At 43.0% G+C, this 20,251-nt stretch overlaps 4 protein-coding genes across 4 annotated transcripts in view; 3 read left to right on the top strand and 1 right to left on the bottom strand.

Annotated features, from left to right (window-relative positions):
* The window catches only part of AGBL1 (AGBL carboxypeptidase 1), a 979,047-nt gene that overhangs the window by 726,489 nt on the left and 232,307 nt on the right, over positions 1 to 20,251 (bottom strand). Inside the window, exons 16-17 of the mRNA XM_055088206.1 lie at positions 13,716 to 13,860; positions 1,271 to 1,424 (exon numbers count right to left, since the gene is read on the bottom strand). Coding sequence (XP_054944181.1) covers positions 1,271 to 1,424; positions 13,716 to 13,860 — 299 coding nt within the window. The remainder of the gene's footprint in view (positions 1 to 1,270; positions 1,425 to 13,715; positions 13,861 to 20,251) is intronic.
* Positions 16,125 to 16,664, top strand: LOC102977513 (calpain small subunit 1-like). Its single transcript, XM_024114981.3, has one exon. The coding sequence runs from the start codon at positions 16,125 to 16,127 to the stop codon at positions 16,662 to 16,664; it is 540 nt and encodes a 179-aa protein (XP_023970749.2).
* On the top strand, positions 16,619 to 17,873 carry LOC112061881 (archaemetzincin-2-like). Its single transcript, XM_028495278.2, has one exon. The coding sequence runs from the start codon at positions 16,854 to 16,856 to the stop codon at positions 17,856 to 17,858; it is 1,005 nt and encodes a 334-aa protein (XP_028351079.2). The 5' UTR covers positions 16,619 to 16,853; the 3' UTR covers positions 17,859 to 17,873.
* On the top strand, positions 17,922 to 19,077 carry LOC129392587 (calpain small subunit 1-like; the record flags this gene model as incomplete). Its single annotated transcript, XM_055088808.1, has 1 exon — positions 17,922 to 19,077. A coding segment is annotated over one exon (711 nt), but the record flags the coding sequence as incomplete, so codon positions are not given.

Genomic DNA, 20,251 nt, shown 5'->3' with positions numbered 1-20,251 from the left:
CAAAAAGAGACATGTACCACAATGTTCACTGCAGCACTATTTACAATAGCCAGGACATGGAAGCAACCTAAGTGTCCATCAACAGATGAATGGATAAAGAAGATGTGGTACATATATACAATGGAATATTACTCATCCATAAAAAGAAACAAAATTGAACTATTTGTAGTGAGGTGGATGGACTGAGAGTCTGTCATACAGAGTGAAGTAAGCCAGAAAGAGAAAAACAAGTACCGTATGCTAACACATATATCTGGAATCAAAAAACAACAACAACAAAAAAACATGGTTCTGATAAACCTAGGGGCAGGACAGGAATAAAGACACAGACGTAGAGAATGGACTTGAGGACACGGGGAGGGGAAAGGGTAAGCTGGGACGAAGTGAGACAGTAGCATTGTCATATATACACTACGAAATATAAAATAGCTAGCTAGTTGGAAGCAGCTGCATAGCACGGGAGATCAGCTTGGTGCTCTGTGACCACCTAGAGGGGTGGGATAGGGAGGGTAGGGTGAGATGCAAGTGGGAAGGTATATGATGATATATGTATACATATAGCTGATTCACTTTGTTATACAGCAGAAAATAACACAACATTGTAAAGCAATTATACTCCAATAAAGATGTTTAAAAAAAAGAAAAAGCTGGTTGGTTACAAGCAAATCACATTTGTGCTCAGGACTCTAATATTAAATGGGCATTTGTGTGTCTGTGAGAGTGTGTCTATGTGTGTGTGTGTATTCCTGTGTGTTTTGGTTTGGTTTTACAGTTCTTGGCTACAGCCTCCTCCACACTGCCAGCTCTTCTGATCCAAACTGTAATCCAGGTCATCAAGGGAATTCTTCAGCCAGTGCTCCAACACTCAACTTCCTTCCTTTCCTAACCTTGACTGACCGTGAGTGTAGCATAACGGGAGTGAGCATGGTGAGAAAAGTCCCTGGATTAGAAGTCACAAAATGTGATTCATTTTCCAGTCCTGGTTCTGTTTTAGGAGAAGTGACTGTCACTTGTAAACTGCTCGCAATTCCAACAAGTCATTTCACCTTTCTGACAATTTGCAATTTATTGTTTTCTCCCTTTGATAACAGAGCAAAATGACTATTTACCCTTTTGTCATATCAAGAAGAGTTGGGTTTCTATAAAGGTAGGCCAGTCCCCAACACTTTATGGAGCTTCTGATCTCAAAGGGACAGAGTGCTTCCAAGACTCTCAGGAACCCCACCTTCACCACCAAATCTTCAAAGAAGAAGGTCTGCCGTTTACTCACGGAGCTGCTCCAGGTGGTCAGCACTGTTAGACTCGGGCATGGCAGTGATGGTCACCAATGGACATGAATTCCCTCCTAGCGTCTGGCAGAGAACCTCCTGACGGAAGTAGACCTGCTTGGGGTTCACGCTTTTTTCCAGAACGTCAAGGTGAGTCTGGAGCAGAGATGAAACAGAAGTGTATATTAAGATTTTTGATAATAACAATAGGTGAAAGCAGCAACAAAGCTTATATTCATCTAACTCCTTATAGTTTAGAAGTATTTTGTTAAACTAATCTGCCTGACAGTGGGCATTAAGTGATTTAAAAGGGGTGCTCTTCCTACTCCCTGAAAGAAGTTCAATGAGGCTGAACAGGAAGCATCATGCCTGCTTATGTCTGCACAGTAGAATATCTGTTTTCAAGTTGCACTGAAAGCAAAAGAGCAGGGGCATACAACATTCTTCCCATGACAGTTGCATGTAAAGAATGCTGTTACCATGAAGACAGAGTTACATGCAGGACACTCGGGAACATGAGACAGAGCTTCAGCAGTGCGGATTACTTTAGAATCAAGCAATATAAGGAGAGTTGGGAGCATATTGAAGGAAAATAGAAAGCAATTGATCCAGGGAGAATGCTAAGCGAAGAGAACCACTAACTGGTAGCAACTGATTTTCCCTACCCTACCTTCCCCTTTAAACACTCATTTAAAATGCAGAAAGATACAAAGACGGGGTAACCATTGAAAATAGGGTTCTTGGTCAACAATCTTTAAGACCTCTGAAGATACTTTCAATAACCCAAACAGTGGAATTAGTCATAAAGATGTTAAGAGATTGCCTCCCAACCACACTGCATACCCTAACAATAGGGACACGGTGACTTCAGTAACCAGTGAAAGGGAAGCGGTCCTTCTCCAACACAAGAACGTCAGTGCACACAATCGTCCTTCCAGCTAAAGATCAAATAGGTATTAACACATTCAAATAGGTATTAAGAGGGTTGAGGAAAAACTGCCCACCTTGTTATTTAACAAATAACATGTCTGCTAGACAAATGAAACAAACATGACTCCTATGAAAATATTTATAAAAGATTCATAATATATTTTATGAAAAATGGAGTAATGCCTTCAAAAGGTAGAGGAAGTGCTTACATGTGAAACAGATTTACTACAGAGGTGCTAGGCAGACTAATGGCTCCCCCAAAGATGTCCATGCCCTCATCTTCAGACCCTGTCAATATGTTGCCTTACATGGCAAAAGGGACTTCACAGATATGTTTAAGACAGAGGTCTATTTGAGGTGGGGGGATTATCCTGCATTAACCAGTTGGGGCCAATCTAATCAAAAGTACTTAAAAGCAGAGAACTTTCCCCAGCCACAAAGGACCAGAACCACATGCAAAGGACTCAGCCTGCCATGCTGTGGGGTAAAGGGGTAAAAAGTTGAGGAATGCAGTGTCCTCTAAAAGCTGCAAAAGGCAAGGAAATAGATTCTCCTCCACCATCCTCCAGAAGGAACACAGCCCCAATACCTTGACTTTTGCCCAGTGATTTTTATCCATGTCGAATTTCTCACCAAAAGAGCTGTTAAGTTAATTTTTTAAATTGTTTAAGATACCAAATTAGTGATAATTTGTTACCGCAGCAATAGAAAACCAATACACTGGGAAATAAGAGAAAGAATTTCCTAAGTTAAGTAAAAATCTTAGCATCTGGGTAGGAATAGACTAAAATCTACTTGTACTCTATTGAAACATTTGACTTACAAGGAAAAAGAAAAAGTTCCAAGGAAAGAAAAGACTACCAGATGATTCTGTGGCCTTTCCTATAGCTTCAGGGATACCTGAAAATTTGACCCTGAATCATATCCTCCTTACAATTGAGACCCCAAATCATCTGCCTCCACACAGCCTGTTTCCTAGATTAATATGAATTTATTATTCCTTGTCTGCAACAACCTAAGTTTAATGTCCTAGGAAATTCCTGCCCAGGAAAATAGAAATTACAAATAAATTTATTTTTCATAAATGTATTATTTTTCAGGAACATCTCATCAACTCTTCAATAGAAAGTATCAATGACTTGATCCAAGACCCTCTGAACCCCTCTCAAGATTCTTGCCTTACAGTGTCCACCAATCTTTAACCATTATATCACGATCTTTACCCAACGCTAATCAAGCCCCTACATTAAAATACCTGACCTTAACAAAACTTTAAAGTCTTAATAAATACTCCAGCTTTGCCCTTCCCACTTTGAGACACTATCAAGACTCTGTCACATTCTCCCTTATCAAATATATTAGTTTCCTATCACTTCTGTAACAAATTAACACAAATTTGGTGGATGAAGACAACATGAGTTTATTGTATTACAGTTCTGGCGGTCAAAAGTTCAAAATGGGTTTTACTGGCAAAAATCAAGGTGTTGGCAGGACTGCGCTCCTTCTGGAGGCTCTATAAGGTAATTCATTTCCTTGCCTTTTCCAGCTTCTGGAGGTCAGTTGCTTTCCTTATCCCATGGTGTCTTCCTCCACGTTCAAAGCCAGCAATCGCATCATTCCTACCCTGGCTTCCGTGGTCAAATCTCCTTCTCTGACTCTGACTCTTCTGTCTCACTCGTTCATGGCTAAGGACCCTTGTGATTACATTGGACCCCGTCTAATAGTTCAACATAATCTCCCCATCTCAAGAGGCTTAACTTAATCACATCTGCAAAGTCCTTTGTGCCACATAAAGTAACATCCTCACAGGTTCCAGGGATTAGAATATGAACACCTTGGGGTGGGCGGTGGGCATTATTCTAACACCCCAAGGTACGCAATACACTTAGGTCTGTGTTAGAAACAGGTTGTTCTGGTGGTATTTCTTGGAGCCAGCATTTGACACAATACTAAGAAAAGGAATTAGAAGGATCATGGCTACCCCAGGTTCAAGATGAGATTCAGCTAAGGCCCATTTATCTGACCAAACCTTTGCACTTCAGTCTTCTGATTGTTTGTCAAGTGCTAATGAATGCCACGCATTGTTGCGATGCACCAGCACTAGAGACTGGGTGGTAGTCTCACACCCCTGAGAAGACAAGGAGGCTAACTAATGGTATACACACAAACACAAAGGCCCTGCTTAGAGTTTGAAAGTACAGAGGATTATAATCGAGTAAACCTATAACCAGCCAAGGTTTTGCTCATGAGTTTCTGCTCATACATGCTCAGTTAGGCAAGAGCTCAGAAAACATATCATTTTATCTTTATTGACAATAATAACTTGAAGACAAATTTCAGCTGCCCCAAATAAAACTAAAGAATGATATCAAAGGACAGTTCAGTTAAACAAGTTTTGTCTAAATGACTATTGGAAAACACAGTTACTACATAATACAAACATAAAAAATAATTTTTTAGGGAGAAAACACATATTATCAAATGTTAATCTCATCATCTGGTTCTAAAACGAAAGTAAAAAGAAATGTGTAAGTAATGAATAAAGTAAAACAAAATACTAACTTTTCAACTTACATGAACATAATATTATTTAATTCTTGAAAACAGAAAGGCAGAATAGCAAGATGACTAAGAGGGCAGGCTCTTGAGTCAGACTGCCTGGGTTCAAAGTTTGGTTGTGGATTCTAGAAGAGTCATGTAAATTCTGTACTTAATCTCTTTGTAACTCAGTTTTCTTCTCTTTAAAATGTATATAAAATGGCATTACCTATGTTATTCAATGATTGCTATAATTTAGAGGTTTATTGTGTATGAGAAGTGCCTGTCATACAGGAAACACTCAATTTCAGCTGTTATTTTTGATGAGGAAATGTAGGTTCAAATTTTTTTTAAGAACTAAAAGGGAATTATAGTAGAATTATAAACACTGTAGGAAAAAAAAAAATCAAAGAAAATATGGTCACTCCATGTTGCATAAAAGAGAAAGAAAGAAAGAGAGAGAGAAAGGGAAGGAAGGAAAGAAGGCAGGAAGGAAGGAAAGAAGGGAGGGATGGGGGAAGGGGGAGAGAAAAAAAGAAAGAAAAGAAGTGAAGCATGGAAAATAGCACAAAACCAAAATGACAGAAGTAACACCAAAAATTGTCTTGAGTATAAATAGGTTAAACAGCCTTATTAAATGACAAAAACTTTCACATTAGTTTTTTTTAAATCCCACTGCCTATTGTATATAAAAGGAACTTTCAAAGAGAATTTTAAAAGACCCATGATGTGTATGAAAAACACTCCTAAATTATCTTCTTGTTCTGTTTGCCTCCACTAAAATATTTTAAAAGAGGTATATTGAAACTAAATGGTTAAGCAAACATAAATTAAAGCGGGCCTGGCAATAGTGATATATGACAAAGTCATATTCAAGACCAAGTGCATTAAATGGGATTTTAAAATCTTATTTTGATAAAGGGCACAATTCACAGTGAACATAAAAAACTCATAAATCTTAAGAATCAAATAACACAGAATTGAAATGTACAACACAAAAATAGCAGAAAGGGAAATAATTGTACTAAGAGTGAGAGGCTTTAAAACAGTACCTCAGTCTTGAATAAATCAATTGCAAAAAAATGATATAGAGTATTTGAACAATATTGTTTTTTTATAGATATATGTCAAGCTGTCTTTACAGAGAGCATCCTTTATTTTTTTTCTCAAACACTCAGGGAACTATAACAAAAATTAATCATATGCAGGACTATAAAAAATATTCACTAAAATTTTTTTTAAAAGCAGATATTGGGCTTCCCTGGTGGCGCAGTGGTTGAGAGTCTGCCTGCCAATGCAGGACACGGGTTCGTGCCCCGGTCCGGGAAGATCCCACATGCCGCAGAGCAGCTGGGCCCATGAGCCATGGCCGCTGAGCCTGTGCGTCCGGAGCCTGTGCTCTGCAACAAGAGAGGCCACAACAGTGAGAGGCCCACGTACCGCAAAAAAAAAAACAAAAAAAAAACATATTGTACAAGCCACATTTTCTGACAATAATTGAATGAAATTAGACTTAAGTAAAAATGGTTTTAAAAACAGGAAAAATAAAACCATTAAGGAATAGAAAAACATCCCCCTAAAATAAGCTCATGAAAGAAATTCATATATTAAAAAGAAAATAAATATTAAATCAGTGTAATTAAAGCGCTAATAGAAGAAGTGTCCATCTGGCATCCCAGGAGAGAAGGCACAGGACAAGAATGAAAATGATCCCATCAGAATGTTGGCCTGTCTCAGCCATGCCGGTAAAACGAAATTCCAGCACCCTCATAAAGAGTCAAGATCGCCCTGGATTTAGATGATACTCTGTGATTGTAAACGAATTATTTTAATTGCTTTCATACATTTCTGGGTGAAAGTTGCTCCCAATATTAATTATTGAAATCTGGACTGAGTAGACTCTGCCTCACAATTACTATCAAGATTCCAGGCCCCCAAACTAGGAAATCAATACCCTTTCCGGAAGCATTTCCCAAAATGTAATCTTCAGGATGTTATGAAGTGCTGGGGTATAGAGGGGTGGAGATTCATAGCCAAGGCACCTGGAACATGGTGAATTAAAGAAAATGAAAACATTTTCATGGCTGCAGAATTGTTCAGATTCTTTAACATGACAATAACACATTTTGAACTCTTAGAAGAAAAACTAGCAAACAGGGTTTCAAGAATTTATGTGACTCTTCAACCCTTTTTCTCTAAAGATCTCAGGATCATGGAGTGTTGTAGAATACGCTCTGGGAAACACTGTCTGCTGAAATGAGCGTTTTTGTTTTGTTCTGATTGTTTGTTTTGTTCTTGCCATCAAAGCTATTTGTTTCACATTTTATTATGGCTACAAGATATGGGGGAGATGGGGGAGAGATAGAGACCCTTCTCCAGAAAAGTACTGGCCATCATTCTGTGATGTCACAAAAGTTACAAACAGGCCGTAGCTCTTCTTGCCAAATCTTGAAAAAAAATAAAATCTAGATTCTACATATCAGATAAGGGAAGGAGGCTTGGAAGCAGTTTTGTCTGTAGAAGTCATCAAACACAATTAGATACAAAAGAAAAAAGTAAAAAAGAAAAACCATCTTTTGCTCACGTACATTGTCCTTTAAACCAGGGGTCCCCAACCCTAGGGCCATGGACCACTACTGGTCTGTGGCCTGTTAGGAACTGGGCCACACAGCAGGAGGTGAGCGGCAGGGAGAGCCAGCGAAGCTTCATCTGTATTAAAACAGCTCCCCGTCGCTTGCATTACAGCCTGAGCTCCGCCTCCTGTCAGCATTGTGGTGAGCTGTATAATTATTTCATTATATATTACAATGTAATAATAATAGAAATAAAGTGCACAATAAATGTAACGCGCTTGAATCATCCCGAAACCATCCCCATGCCCCCAGCCCATTGAAAAATTGTTTTCCACGAAACTGGTCCCTGGCGTCAAAAAGGTTGGGGACCACTGCTTTAAAACACTCTCACGGGGCTTCCCTGGTGGAGCAGTGGTTGAGAGTCCGCCTGCCGATGCAGGGGACACGGGTTCGTGCCCCAATCCGGGAAGATCCCACATGCCACAGAGCGGCTGGGCCCGTGAGCCATGACCGCTGAGTCTGCGCGTCCGGAGCCTGTGCCCCACAACGGGAGAGGCCACAACAGTGAGAGGCCCGCGTACCGCAAAAAAACAAACAAAACACTGTCACGTTAACGGGCAATGCTGGAGGAAGCAAAGTTTGAAAGTTTTATTCTCCTATGAGTTCTTTGTTAATTTTTTATTATGACATTTTTCATGGTTACTAAGATTACAATTCAACAAATGCCCAATATCTTTTAGCTTAAGCCCATTTTCTGTAACTGTTCATGCAGCCATCTCCCTGTGGCCCTCAATGAAATCTCTGTCCCTCTGACCATTCCACCTGCCACCGAATACATAACACCTCTGTGCTTAGTGCATTATCCTAGCTGCAGTCACACAGACAACTTCCAGAAGTAAACCAATTATAAACTTCTGTTGGTTTGCCTTTTGCGAAAATGGCTTTGTATTGTTCTCCTGAAGATGATTTTTAGGTGAACGCCCCCATCTCAGGTCCAGCAAGGCCATGTCTAATTGGATATTGTTGGGATCACTGATGAGAGAAGCAGGGCTTCTGAATGTGTGTGCCAACAACCAACCGTAATAACAGCCCTGCGGAAGCCACAGGGGTGGGTTTCTTTATAAAAATGGCAATGAGTTCAAGGCAATTATGGAAACCCCCAGAGAGGCTGTCTTAAAAGAAAATCCTACCTACCCATGAAAGGCATCTGGCTGATAACTTAGCCTGCAGCCTCATTGGTGACTCTCGGCAGGAGTCTTCTGCCCCTTCTGCTTTATCAGCTACTCCCTTAAAACTTCCATAAAAGGCTTCACTTGACCTCAGCAGGTTACCCTGCTGGTGGCTACTGATAAAGTAAGAAGCACTATACACTCAAAAATCGTTCGTTTCTCATTGTTATCCCCTAAACTGCTACACTCCCTGTCCCCCCTAATTCAGAAGAAAGCTCACCCCTAAGGAGATGGCCTATTTTATTTGCGTACTGCCTAGTTCTCAGTTGTCACTTAAATACACTCATCAGAGAATCGAAGGCTTCTTATCACAAGAGAAGAACAAATGACACCTTTAAGCTAAATAAAAAGCAAGAGAACATGCTGTAGGCAGGTTCTAATGAGCTTTCTCAAACTGCCCCCAGTCTGCCAATACCATTCTCCCTAACTTATACGGATTGACTTTGAGACTGAGAGAAGTGATTAGTCTCTAGATATATATTCACAGATTTGCTGATTAGTGACTTTAATACCCTTTTTCCACTAAAAATAAACGAAGTTATATTGCTGATGATTTGGAAAAGAGAGTAAAGAAAAAATAATTATAATCAACCACCCTAAGAAAACCATCAGTAGATTTTGTATTTATTTCTTTTTGGTCCTTTATTGGGATTTTTTTTTTTACATAATTTTAATTTAATTATGTATTGTGGAATGGGTATCCTCCAATCCGTCCAACAGAGAAAATAATCACACATAATCATAAAAAAGAGACTAGGGACTTCGCTGGTTGTGCAGTGGTTAATAATCCACCTGCCAGTGCAGGGGACACGGATTTGATCCCTGGTCCGGGAAGATCCCACATGTCGCAGAGCAGCTAAGCCTGTGCACCACAACTACTGAGCATGCTCTCTAGAGCCCGCGAGCCACAACTACTGAAGCCCGCACACCTAGAGCCCGTGCTCTGCAACAAGAGAAGCTACTGCAGTGAGAAGCCCGTGCACCACAATGAAGAGTAACCCCCGCTCGCCTCAACTAGAGAAAGCCCGTGCGCAGCAACAAAGACCCAATGCAGCCAAAAAGATAAATTAATAAAAACAAATTAATTTTAAAAAAAGAATAAACATTCTAATGGTCACCACCTAATATTGTTTACTAGTTGTAGGCACTTGGCTAACACTTGCTATGTATCAAGTCATGTAATCTTGATAACCCGTAGAATAACCACTTCAATGGTTCCAATTTTACAGATGTGAAAACTGAGGCTGAAAGAAGTTAAATAGCTTGCCCATGACTACACTGCAAGACAACACAGAGCTTAGACCCAAATCCAGGCCTGTCTGACTCCAAAACTTGTTCTTACATTGTGCTCAAAGCCCTGGAATTCAGGGGTCCCTGTGGTCAGTGACTTCACCATCCACACACACCTCAGCTCCTCCAGAACGGCTATTTGTGTTCAACTCCTCGACATCAGGACCCTTTACTGGTGCCTGTCGTTTCTTTTGGCCCATACAAAGATAGGTGTCTGTCTATTGATTAAGTGACAACACTGATTTATGACTTGCTCATTGCATCTTTGATCTACCACATGTAAGTCGATATTTCCTACTTGACACATTTTAAACGTGAGCCCTTTATAAGAGATTGTGAATATGGCAATCTAATTCTCAATTCCTTCTTTTTCTCTCCCTCTCTCCCTCTCCCCTCCCTTACTCTCCCCACAGTACACTCCATTTTATCTCTAAAGATGATGCTGGTAGCATCTACCACAGTGGGTATATGCGTCTGGTGAAAACCCTACTCTACACCCTTCAAAAGCCTTAAGCTCTCCCAACACATGTATCCTATACTTCTCATCACTTTTCTTATCTCTTGCCAACTCATGTAGTTATAAGTTCTGTGAGGTCCCATTTTCTTACTCTCTAAAATGTCCATCAGAAACTCTCTTGGGGCACCATTTTCAACCAATACTCCTGGCTACCTACGGGCAATCCAGAACATAATCCAAATACTTTAACAAGTATTGCTAACAACACTTTAACAATCATTGCAATTATTGATACCTTGAGATGGATGATTAAATAGAACTCCTTTTGCTTGCTTCATAATTACAATAATATTGTATTTCTTTCTTTCAGCTTTATTTTAATACTATAATTTGGACAATTATCCAACAGAGTTCCTGGAAAGCATCTGGAAGATATCAATTTGAAAGATCCAAATACTAATTCCCTTATTACAAGAGAATAATAAAACTTTTAAGGTTGCAAAATTATATTCATGTTGAAAAACCTCCAAAAAATATGTCCTCTGCTATAAAAATATCTATAATTAGTAAGTGTAATCCATATTATAAGTGATCTACAAAATTGTGAATTCCACATAGAAATATATTTTCCACCCCTCAGCATAACCCCCAAGTAACGTCCAGTTAATTCTGCCCTTGGGGTATCATTCACATTTATCACTGATCTGTTGGAAGAAAACTGTTTCTCCTTAGGACATGTCCAAAAATAAAAATGGCTAGTGTGCGTTACAGAATGTACTTATTTTGTTCATGATGGGAGGAAGAGTTTTTTAAGAGAAGTCACAGAGTCAATTATTGTCTTAAACCTGGAGAAGACAAAGCCCATGCATTATTGGAAATGTAAAACCTAAAATTGAGTATATACATTTTTTACTTCAAGTAACAAATCGTCTCTCTTATTCCGTTCTACTCATTTAAAAGAAATGAAAAGCTACCCTTTTCCTGTCTCTCTTTCTCATTAACTCTCCTCTTCCTAGTGGGAAGAGGTTCAGTCAATAGGCAAAGTAACAAGCCAATAAGCATCAATGAACAAGACCTCTCTCTTCCTCTCACTGAGATCAAGTGATGGTGGGGTCTTCTTTTCTTGAATTTTTGTCCCCCCTCAATATGAAATTATCCCCAACTTGACCTCAGTGGCTCCTAAACTATTTGTTGATTGTAAACTTTAGACCTTGTGCTTTAGTCTGACAAGAGTACTGAGTGGTCCCAAAGACAAAAGCTATGACATACAATAGTTACTGCAATGGCAGCCCACTTTTATAGGTGCATATAATCATCAGGTTGTGTGATTATATAACCTCCAATGGTTGAGTTCAAGTCATCAACCCAAGATTTTTGTCTATAACTCTGGGTGCTATGGATGTGGTTCAGGTGAGAAGAGTGTTGTTCCCCAAACATGATCCCATTTTTATTCCAAGATGCTTTGATGGGTCCTTGCTAAGTGCCTACAAGCTGATTCAAAGTCTGAAATTCAAAGTAAGAAGCCAGATGCAGTCAAGGCCGGCTGAAGGAGTTTCAGACTTTCTATTCAGATAGGAATAGATGTCAAAGGCCAGTTCTCTGTTCCCTGCTTGGCCACTAGCTAAATGGGAGATTTCTAGGCTTCAGTTTTTGCATCTATACATGATAAAGGTGAATTAGACAATTCCCCAAGCCCCTTTGTATTCTCAACTTTTATACTAATTGCCACTGAGAATCTCCAGGAGGTCAAAGATATTCTAACAAGGGTAAAGAATAGTGTCCGGGAACCATGGATCATTCCCCCGCCGGAAAAGGCAAACCTGCATTCAAAAAGGAATCCCCTTCCCCAGTAGACTTTTCATGTGCAGGGTTTCACAGGCGAGACAATAAGAACAGCTGTTGAAGGGGATCATGAATCTTGCCTGTTGTAAGTCCCTAAAGGCAACGAGCATGTTTTAAAACAAACATGCCTTGTTACAGCAAAGCTTGTGATGCACATTTCCTGGATTAAGTTACTGAGATCTCTAAGTGCAGTACGCAAATAATACTAGTTGTATATCTTTTGCAATCTGGGAAATAGTAAAAAAAAAAAAAAAAAAAATCTCCCTTTAGGCAAACCAACATATGGAGAGAAGGGCAGATGTACTTTTTTTTTTTTTTTTTTTTGTGGCATGCAGGCCTCCCCCTGTTGTGGCCTCTCCCGTCGCGGAGCACAGGCTCCGGACGCGCAGGCTCAGCGGCCATGGCTCACGGGCCCAGCCGCTCCGCGGCACGCGGGATCCTCCCAGACCGGGGCGCGAACCCGGTTCTCCTGCATCGGCAGGCGGACGCGCAACCACTGCGCCACCAGGGAAGCCCATGGGCAGATGTACTTTTATGAAGCAGTTAGCCAAGTGGTTTAAGGTATGCCTTCTCAATGGAGAAAAAATTGTATTTATACTTGAACATTCCTTCTGAGGGGAAAGATGTTCTTGGTTATCATCTTTTCCAACTCCTTATCACAGACTTGCAATGAAAATGCTCATCCTTCAGGCTAAGTGATATATCCGTTTGCTTATACACATATTATTATAAATATGCTAATAACATTTTGCATTAATGCAGAGGGTGAAAGTATTTTATAAGAGATACTTTAGCTCATTAATCCTCAGGATATCCATGAAATAGCTAGGGGAAAGGGATGGTTTGCCAACTTTTTCAAATGACAGGAAACTGCATGGTTTAAGCAGTTTGCTCAGATTGGTCAAATGAGCCCTGTGCGGGGCCTGATAGGACATCAGAATGTTGACTTCAAGTTTGGACAGGTTGACACTACCCTCCTCTCATAAAAAGATTGTGACCCTCATTTGCAGTGATTCAATGCTTTATTATTCCACCCCTCTTGTCTGCCCTGGATCCTTCTAACAGCCTCCAGCCCATGACCGTGGGAACCACTGGAAATGGGGAAGCAGCTGTCAGGTGAACTCAGGGAGTTTTTCCAAGCTTCACCTCCTCAGCCTCTGCTTCACTCCTCTCAATGCGTCCATGTCCTTTAAATCTGCATCCCAGCTGACCTGCATGGTTTTACCCCATTTCAACTAAATGATCTCATTCCAATCTCATTTCTCCTTGCTTAATTTGAGGGCTTTTTAAAGATAGAGCCCCTAAGAAATGTCCCCCTGTCCTCCACCTCCCACACTCAACCTGCAGACGAAGAGCACTATATGCCACTGGGGCCTCCAGAATGTCACTGGTCATGACCTCAGCCTCGAACTCTGTCCAAGGAAGGAAAAGGGACAAATAGAAAGCCACCAAGTTAGTGACAACAAACCCTGGCTCCCTTGGAAGGCTGAAGTCCCCACCAGGATGACAGGATCTCCTGAATGTTTCCAGGAAAACCTCAAAGAGCCCCTTCAGTTGGGCCGCCATAAGGCTGTAGAGAGGAAGTTACCATGAGGGCGGTGTAGGTGTAGGGATAGTGGTAGGCCAGGTAGCAGACATCCTCAGCATGCGGGAAGGTGACGGCAAAGGTGAGGGTGTAATAGCACTTCCCAGACTCTGCCCCTGCAATAGCTGCGCTCTGGCGATAATGATTTCTACAAGAGAAAGCAGAAGAGACAAGAATGAGGGAAAGGTGGGGAAAATAGTCATTTAGGGTTCGAGATGCCATAAACCTTTGGTGTTATATACTAGCAAAACGTCCTTCACTTGAAACACTTGGTGAGCAAAATTTAGAAAACGGAGAAATAGAGAAGTGAGCTTACTGCCAGGTCATGAGCCCAAATCAGCAACATCTAGGCTAATCCATCTGTCTCCTAATTGTGGCATCTATGCCATAGGCCTTTCCTTGCTGTGTCTGAAAATAAAGGCTATAGAGTCACTGAACTAGAAAACAGAGGAAAATGTGAATAATTCTGTTCTTCCTGGGATTTTATTATAGACATATATTTTATTACCCAAATCTGGGTTCCTCAACCCCTGCCTCTCTCCAGATAACACAGAGTCCAGCTCCTCCTTTCCTTTCTGCCTGCCAGATGGTTTATTAGCAATCACTACTCTATACAGAGTTCCAACTCAACACAATGTATGTCATATTGTTATCATTGTAACAACCCATTGTGTGGATGAAAGAACAAAAGCTTAGAAAAATCCATTTGTCAAAGGTCAAAAGGCTAATAAGTGGCCAATACAGGACTCAAACCCAGATCTGCCTGCAAGGCCTTTGTTCTTTCCACTACACAATACTTTCTTCCCAAAGGAATACATTTGTCACCCCAAATGTGGTTCAGCTTCTTACAGCTTGAGAATGCACATTTTCCTTTGTCAAAGATGAAGAACCAATGTTGATACTTCAGAGAACAGTATCAAAGTAATTTGCACCCAGAAGTACATTCCAGGCAATATTTTCCCCATACGCTGCCAGGCATGCTCCCTCCTTGCCTCTTGATGCTGAGACAGCTGTGCAGGCTTTCCTGAGAAATGTTATCATCAAGGCTGCATTATAATACAAAATACACCAGGACACCAAAAGATGTAATTCCACCTTTGAACATTTACAACATTGGCTTTCTTGCCCATTGTGCTTTGGGGTTTCATTGGGGGAAAGGCTGGGGAGAGGGAAGAAATAGAAGATAATTATTCTGTGCATTCTTGCAAATATAAAAATATGGATTATTCTTTTCTGCCTTTTTTGCTTCTTTCATGACACCTGCCACCAAAGCAAAAAGATCAAGTGAGCAAGAAAGGAAGAAATAGAAAATCTACTGTCTGGTTTTGTGGTTTTTTTCAATATTCATAAAACTAAGAATGGGAGTAAGAGAAACTGGTAGTTCCATGGACTATGACCTACCAGGCTATACATTTCTCTTGCATCAGCTTCTGCCAATATGGCACCCTGGATCCTTGGTCATCCTAGGGATAGAAGGAAATCCCCAACGATGTACCAGTTTTTCAGCATCCTATTAATAGGATCCATATCCTTTGTGACTACAGGACTAGAAACTTCAAAAAGGCAACTTTTTTTTGTTTTTCCTTGACCGCACTGCTCTGCATGCAGGATATTAGTTCTCAGACCAGGGACTGAACCTGTGCCCGCTTCATTGGAAGCAGAGTCTTAACCACTGGATCACCAGGGAAGTCCCCAAAAAGGCATCTTTACCCATGGTGCCAACTGGATCTTGCTACCTAATTGAGTCTATTTTCTCCAGATTTCCCCAAAGTTCTATAGTTTATCTGGAGCTAAGGCTCTGATTATTAGCAAGTATGTAAAGAAGCAGATGGTAACTCAGAAAGCATGCAAACCACATATGCTCTACCTTTATTCATTCTGATTTCAAGGCTCCACTGCAAGCACACATTCAGTTTACACCTAGCTGAACCTAGTCAATTACACCTCTCTTCTAAGTGAAATGAGCCAGTCAACATTTTGGTCAAATGGTCAACATTCTGACAACCAATCATAATGTGGAATAGAGCTTCACATGCACGAGTGTGAAAACACACACACCACACATATATATTCATGAAGGTAACGGCAGGTGGAAACATACATCTAGTGCCTTGCCATCCACAAGTTTTTCACCTACATGCAGTGGAGACACAGCCTGCATCTTTCCTCAAGATGAATAAGATGCCCCCGAGGCCAGTGGGGGTGGTCTCATCTGACATGAGCCTTGCTTGTTTTTAGGCTTCCCACTGTACTGAGTACACTGAAGTCACACATCACAGGCACATTCATCCTAAGCAAATTCTATGCTGCCCCACCAGCCACCAGAGAGAACAAGAGAGAGAGTAAAAATAAGAATATGGAGACTAGCGAACCGGCCAACGCGCGAGCGAGGTGGAGTCTTCAGTCACAGCCATGTTCCTGGTTAACTCGTTCCTGAAGAGTGGAGGAGGCGGCGGGGGAGGCGAGGGCCTAGGGAATGTGCTCGGAGGCCTGATCAGCTGGGCCGGAGGCAGCAGCAGCAATAGCGGCGGCGGCGGCGGCGGAACTACCAGGCGCATCCTGGGCGGGGTCATTAGCGCCATTAGTAAGGCGGCTGCGCAGTACAACCCAGAGCCCCCGCCCCCTCGCACCCATTACTCCAACATCGGGGCCAATGAGAGTGAGAAGGCCCGGCAGTTCCGGAGGCTTTTTGCCCAGCTGGCTGGAGAGGACATGGAGGTCAGTGCCACAGAACTCATGAACATCCTCAACAAAGTCGTGACCCGACATCCTGATCTGAAGACTGATGGTATTGGCATTGACACATGTCGCAGCATGGTGGCTGTTATGGATAGTGACACGACCGGCAAGCTGGGCTTCGAGGAATTCAAGTACTTGTGGAACAACATCAAAAAGTGGCAGGCCTGGCAGGGCACGGCGCAGGGCACGGCGTGGGCGGTGTCGACGCCCTGACGGTGACGGGGGTGAAGGCACCACGGGCTCCCGCCCAGGCCCAGACATGCCGGTCCTTGTGAGGCAGAAACTTGAGAGGGAGCCATCCTCTCCCTGAAGCCTCGCGGTGGAACAGCTGTCTGACCCATTCAAAGGGAAGGATGAAATCTCTGCGCAGGCACGCGATGTGAATGGAAGAGGCCCGTCACTATGCAAACAGTACGGCACTCTGAACACACACTAAAGACAGCTCTCATCTCAAAGAACCCAGCGCTTGTGTCACAGTATGAGAAGTTAGATGCTGGGGAAAAGCGTCTGATGGACGAAGCCTTCCGGCCAGACAGTGATCTCTTTGGACCCATTACTTTGCATTCGCAGTCAGACTGGATAACCTCCCATCCTGAGGCTCCCCAAGACTTTGAAGAGTTTTTCAATGATCTTTACAGAAAGACACCTTCTCCACAGAAGCACAGTATTTATACACAGTGCATTGGATTGCTAGGAAACACCAGAAGTATCAGTGAAGAATATGTGAAATGGCTCAAGGGCTACTGTGAAGCATTTTTCTATGGCTTGACAGTAAAACTCCTAGAACCAGTACCTGTCTCTGCAACGAGGTGTTCATTTAGAATCGGCAATAACACACAGAACCTACAGATTCATGCAGGACAGATCCTGAAGTTCTTAAAAAAGAAGAAACCTGAAGATGCTTTTTGTGTTGTGGGAATAACAATGATCGATCTTTACCCAAGAGATTCCTGGAATTTTGTCTTTGGACAGGCATCTTTGACAGATGGTGTGGGGATATTCAGCTTTGCCAGGTACGGCAGCGATTTTTACAGCTCACACTATGAAGGCAAACTGAAGAAGCTACAGAAGAAATCTTCAAGTGACTACTCAGTTTTTTATAATTATTACGTTGCTGAAGTGACTAGTGTTTTGCTGCTTTGGTCCTGTAAGACTTTAACCCATGAGATTGGACGTATCTTTGGACTTCGGCACTGCCAGTGGCTCACATGCCTGATGCAAGGCTCCAACCACTTGGAAGAAGCTGACCAGCGTCCCCTCGACCTTTGCCCCATCTGTTTACGCAAGTTGCAGAGTGCTATCAGCTTCCACCTTAAAGACAGATACAAAGGGCCACGGGTTCCAGCCCTGGCCCAGGAAGATCCCACATGCCGCGGAGCAACTAAGCCCGTGCGCCACAACTACTGAGCCTGTGCTCTAGAGCCCGTGGGCCACAACTACTGAGCCCACGAGCCACAACTACTGAAGCCCAGGAATGTGCTCGGAGGCCTGATCAGCTGGGCCGGAGGCAGCAGCAGCAATAGCGGCGGCGGCGGCGGCGGAACTACCAGGCGCATCCTGGGCGGGGTCATTAGCGCCATTAGTAAGGCGGCTGCGCAGTACAACCCAGAGCCCCCGCCCCCTCGCACCCATTACTCCAACATCGGGGCCAATGAGAGTGAGAAGGCCCGGCAGTTCCGGAGGCTTTTTGCCCAGCTGGCTGGAGAGGACATGGAGGTCAGTGCCACAGAACTCATGAACATCCTCAACAAAGTCGTGACCCGACATCCTGATCTGAAGACTGATGGTATTGGCATTGACACATGTCGCAGCATGGTGGCTGTTATGGATAGTGACACGACCGGCAAGCTGGGCTTCGAGGAATTCACGTACTTGTGGAACAACATCAAAAAGTGGCAGGCCATATATAAACAGTTTGACATTGACTGTTCAGGGACCACTGGCAGCAGTGAACTCCCGGGGACCTTTGAGGCAGCAGGATTCCGCCTGAATGAGCATCTCTACAACACGATCATCCCACGATACTCAGATGAGGGAGGGAACACTGATTTTGACAACTTCATCAGCTGCCTGGTCAGACTGGATGCGATGTTCCGTGCCTTCAAATCTCTTGACAAAGATGGCACTGGACAAACCCAGGTGAACATCCAGGAGTGGCTACAGCTGACCATGTATTCCTGAACGGGAGTCCCAGACCTGCCCCCTCATCGCCTTGCTGTAGGAGTCACCTTGGACTCTTCGGTCTCCCCCAGGGCTGATCCTGTTTGCAGTCACATCTTCATGGCTCCTGCTGACCCACAGGCCTTTCTGTTCTCCCAGCCCTTGGCACCCGGATTCTCAGTCAACAGCCAGGGCCCAACATGCTTCAACGCACCCTGCCCCAGCACACCCATCTCACATCTACTCCATAACCCTTCTCTTGCATCTGTGCCAAGCCCAACGTTTGTGTTGCCTGCACACCCCAAGGGCCCTTCTCTCAGTTCTGGGAGGATCACTCCAGTCCCTACACACCCTGGCACACCCATTCAGTTACCACCCAGGCAGCTGAACTCCAGGCCATAACAGGCCACATGCCCCAGTGCCTTTGTCTGTATTCTGCTCCCAGCCTGCCAGGCCCAGGAGGAAATAAATGCACCCTAGTTGCTGCTCTCTCTGAAAAAAAAAAAAAAGATTATGAAATTCCCATCCCTAGGTTCTTTCCACCATTCAAACCAAATCTGGACTCCAGGCAGGGAACAGCTATAGTGAAATGGAGAGAGAAATAAAATAGAATAATTTTTAGCTTTTGACCTTCTGTGGGCCAAGGTTCTAGTGATTTAAGGAAAGTTTAGAATGGTAGTTTGGCCTATAAAATCTACCTCCTCACCCTCCCAAAACACACACACACACACACACACACACACACACACACACACACACTCACACATAAACCTGTTGTACATACACCCTTGCTGTAGCTTCATGGGCAAGATTGTCGTGGGCAAGACTAAAAGCTCCCCATTAATAATCCAGCCCTCTTCAGGATGGTTGCTGATGGCTGGAATTTAAGAAAAATGAAAATCACCTCATTTAGGATGAGTTTCCGCTAAAGGAGATTCACTTGCAACCCTAATCCAGGGTCTACGCTGTAGGTGAAACTAAAGCAAACGTCAGGCTTCCCCACTGGAGTCTCCTGGTGGCTGCATTGTAGTGGGAGAGTCCCTGAGATAACTCCACCTCTAGCAAAGGTTTCCTCTTCAGAAACCTTTAAACTTTCCCAAGATCACCTTCTTCAAAGTGAAGTGTTCCATAAATCTCCAAAGTGAAACACTTGGCTTGCTACAATTAGCAATTAGTCCATGATAAAGTGAGATCCTACCAAGTTCTTTTTGTTTTCCCAATTATGATTTGAACACGTTCAGGGACCATTGGCAGCAGTGAACTCCCGGGGGCCTTTGAGCCAGCAGGATTCCGCCTGAATGAGCATCTCCTACAACATGATCATCCAACGCTACTCAGATGAGGGAGGGAACATGGATTTTGACAACTTCATCAGCTGCCTGGTCAGACTAGATGCCATGTTCCATGCCTTCAAATCTCTTGACAAAGATGGCACTGGACAAATCCAGGTGAACACCCAAGAGTGGCTACAGCTGACCATGTATTCCTGAACGGGAGTCCCAGACCTGCCCCCTCATCGCCTTGCTGTAGGAGTCACCTTGGACTCTTCGGTCTCCCCCAGGGCTGATCCTGTTTGCAGTCACATCTTCATGGCTCCTGCTGACCCACAGGCCTTTCTGTTCTCCCAGCCCTTGGCACCC

Source organism: Physeter macrocephalus, chromosome 11 (genome assembly GCF_002837175.3).
Source record: "Physeter macrocephalus isolate SW-GA chromosome 11, ASM283717v5, whole genome shotgun sequence".
Taxonomy (NCBI): Eukaryota; Metazoa; Chordata; class Mammalia; order Artiodactyla; family Physeteridae; genus Physeter; species Physeter macrocephalus.
This window is presented reverse-complemented; position numbering and strand designations above follow the sequence as displayed.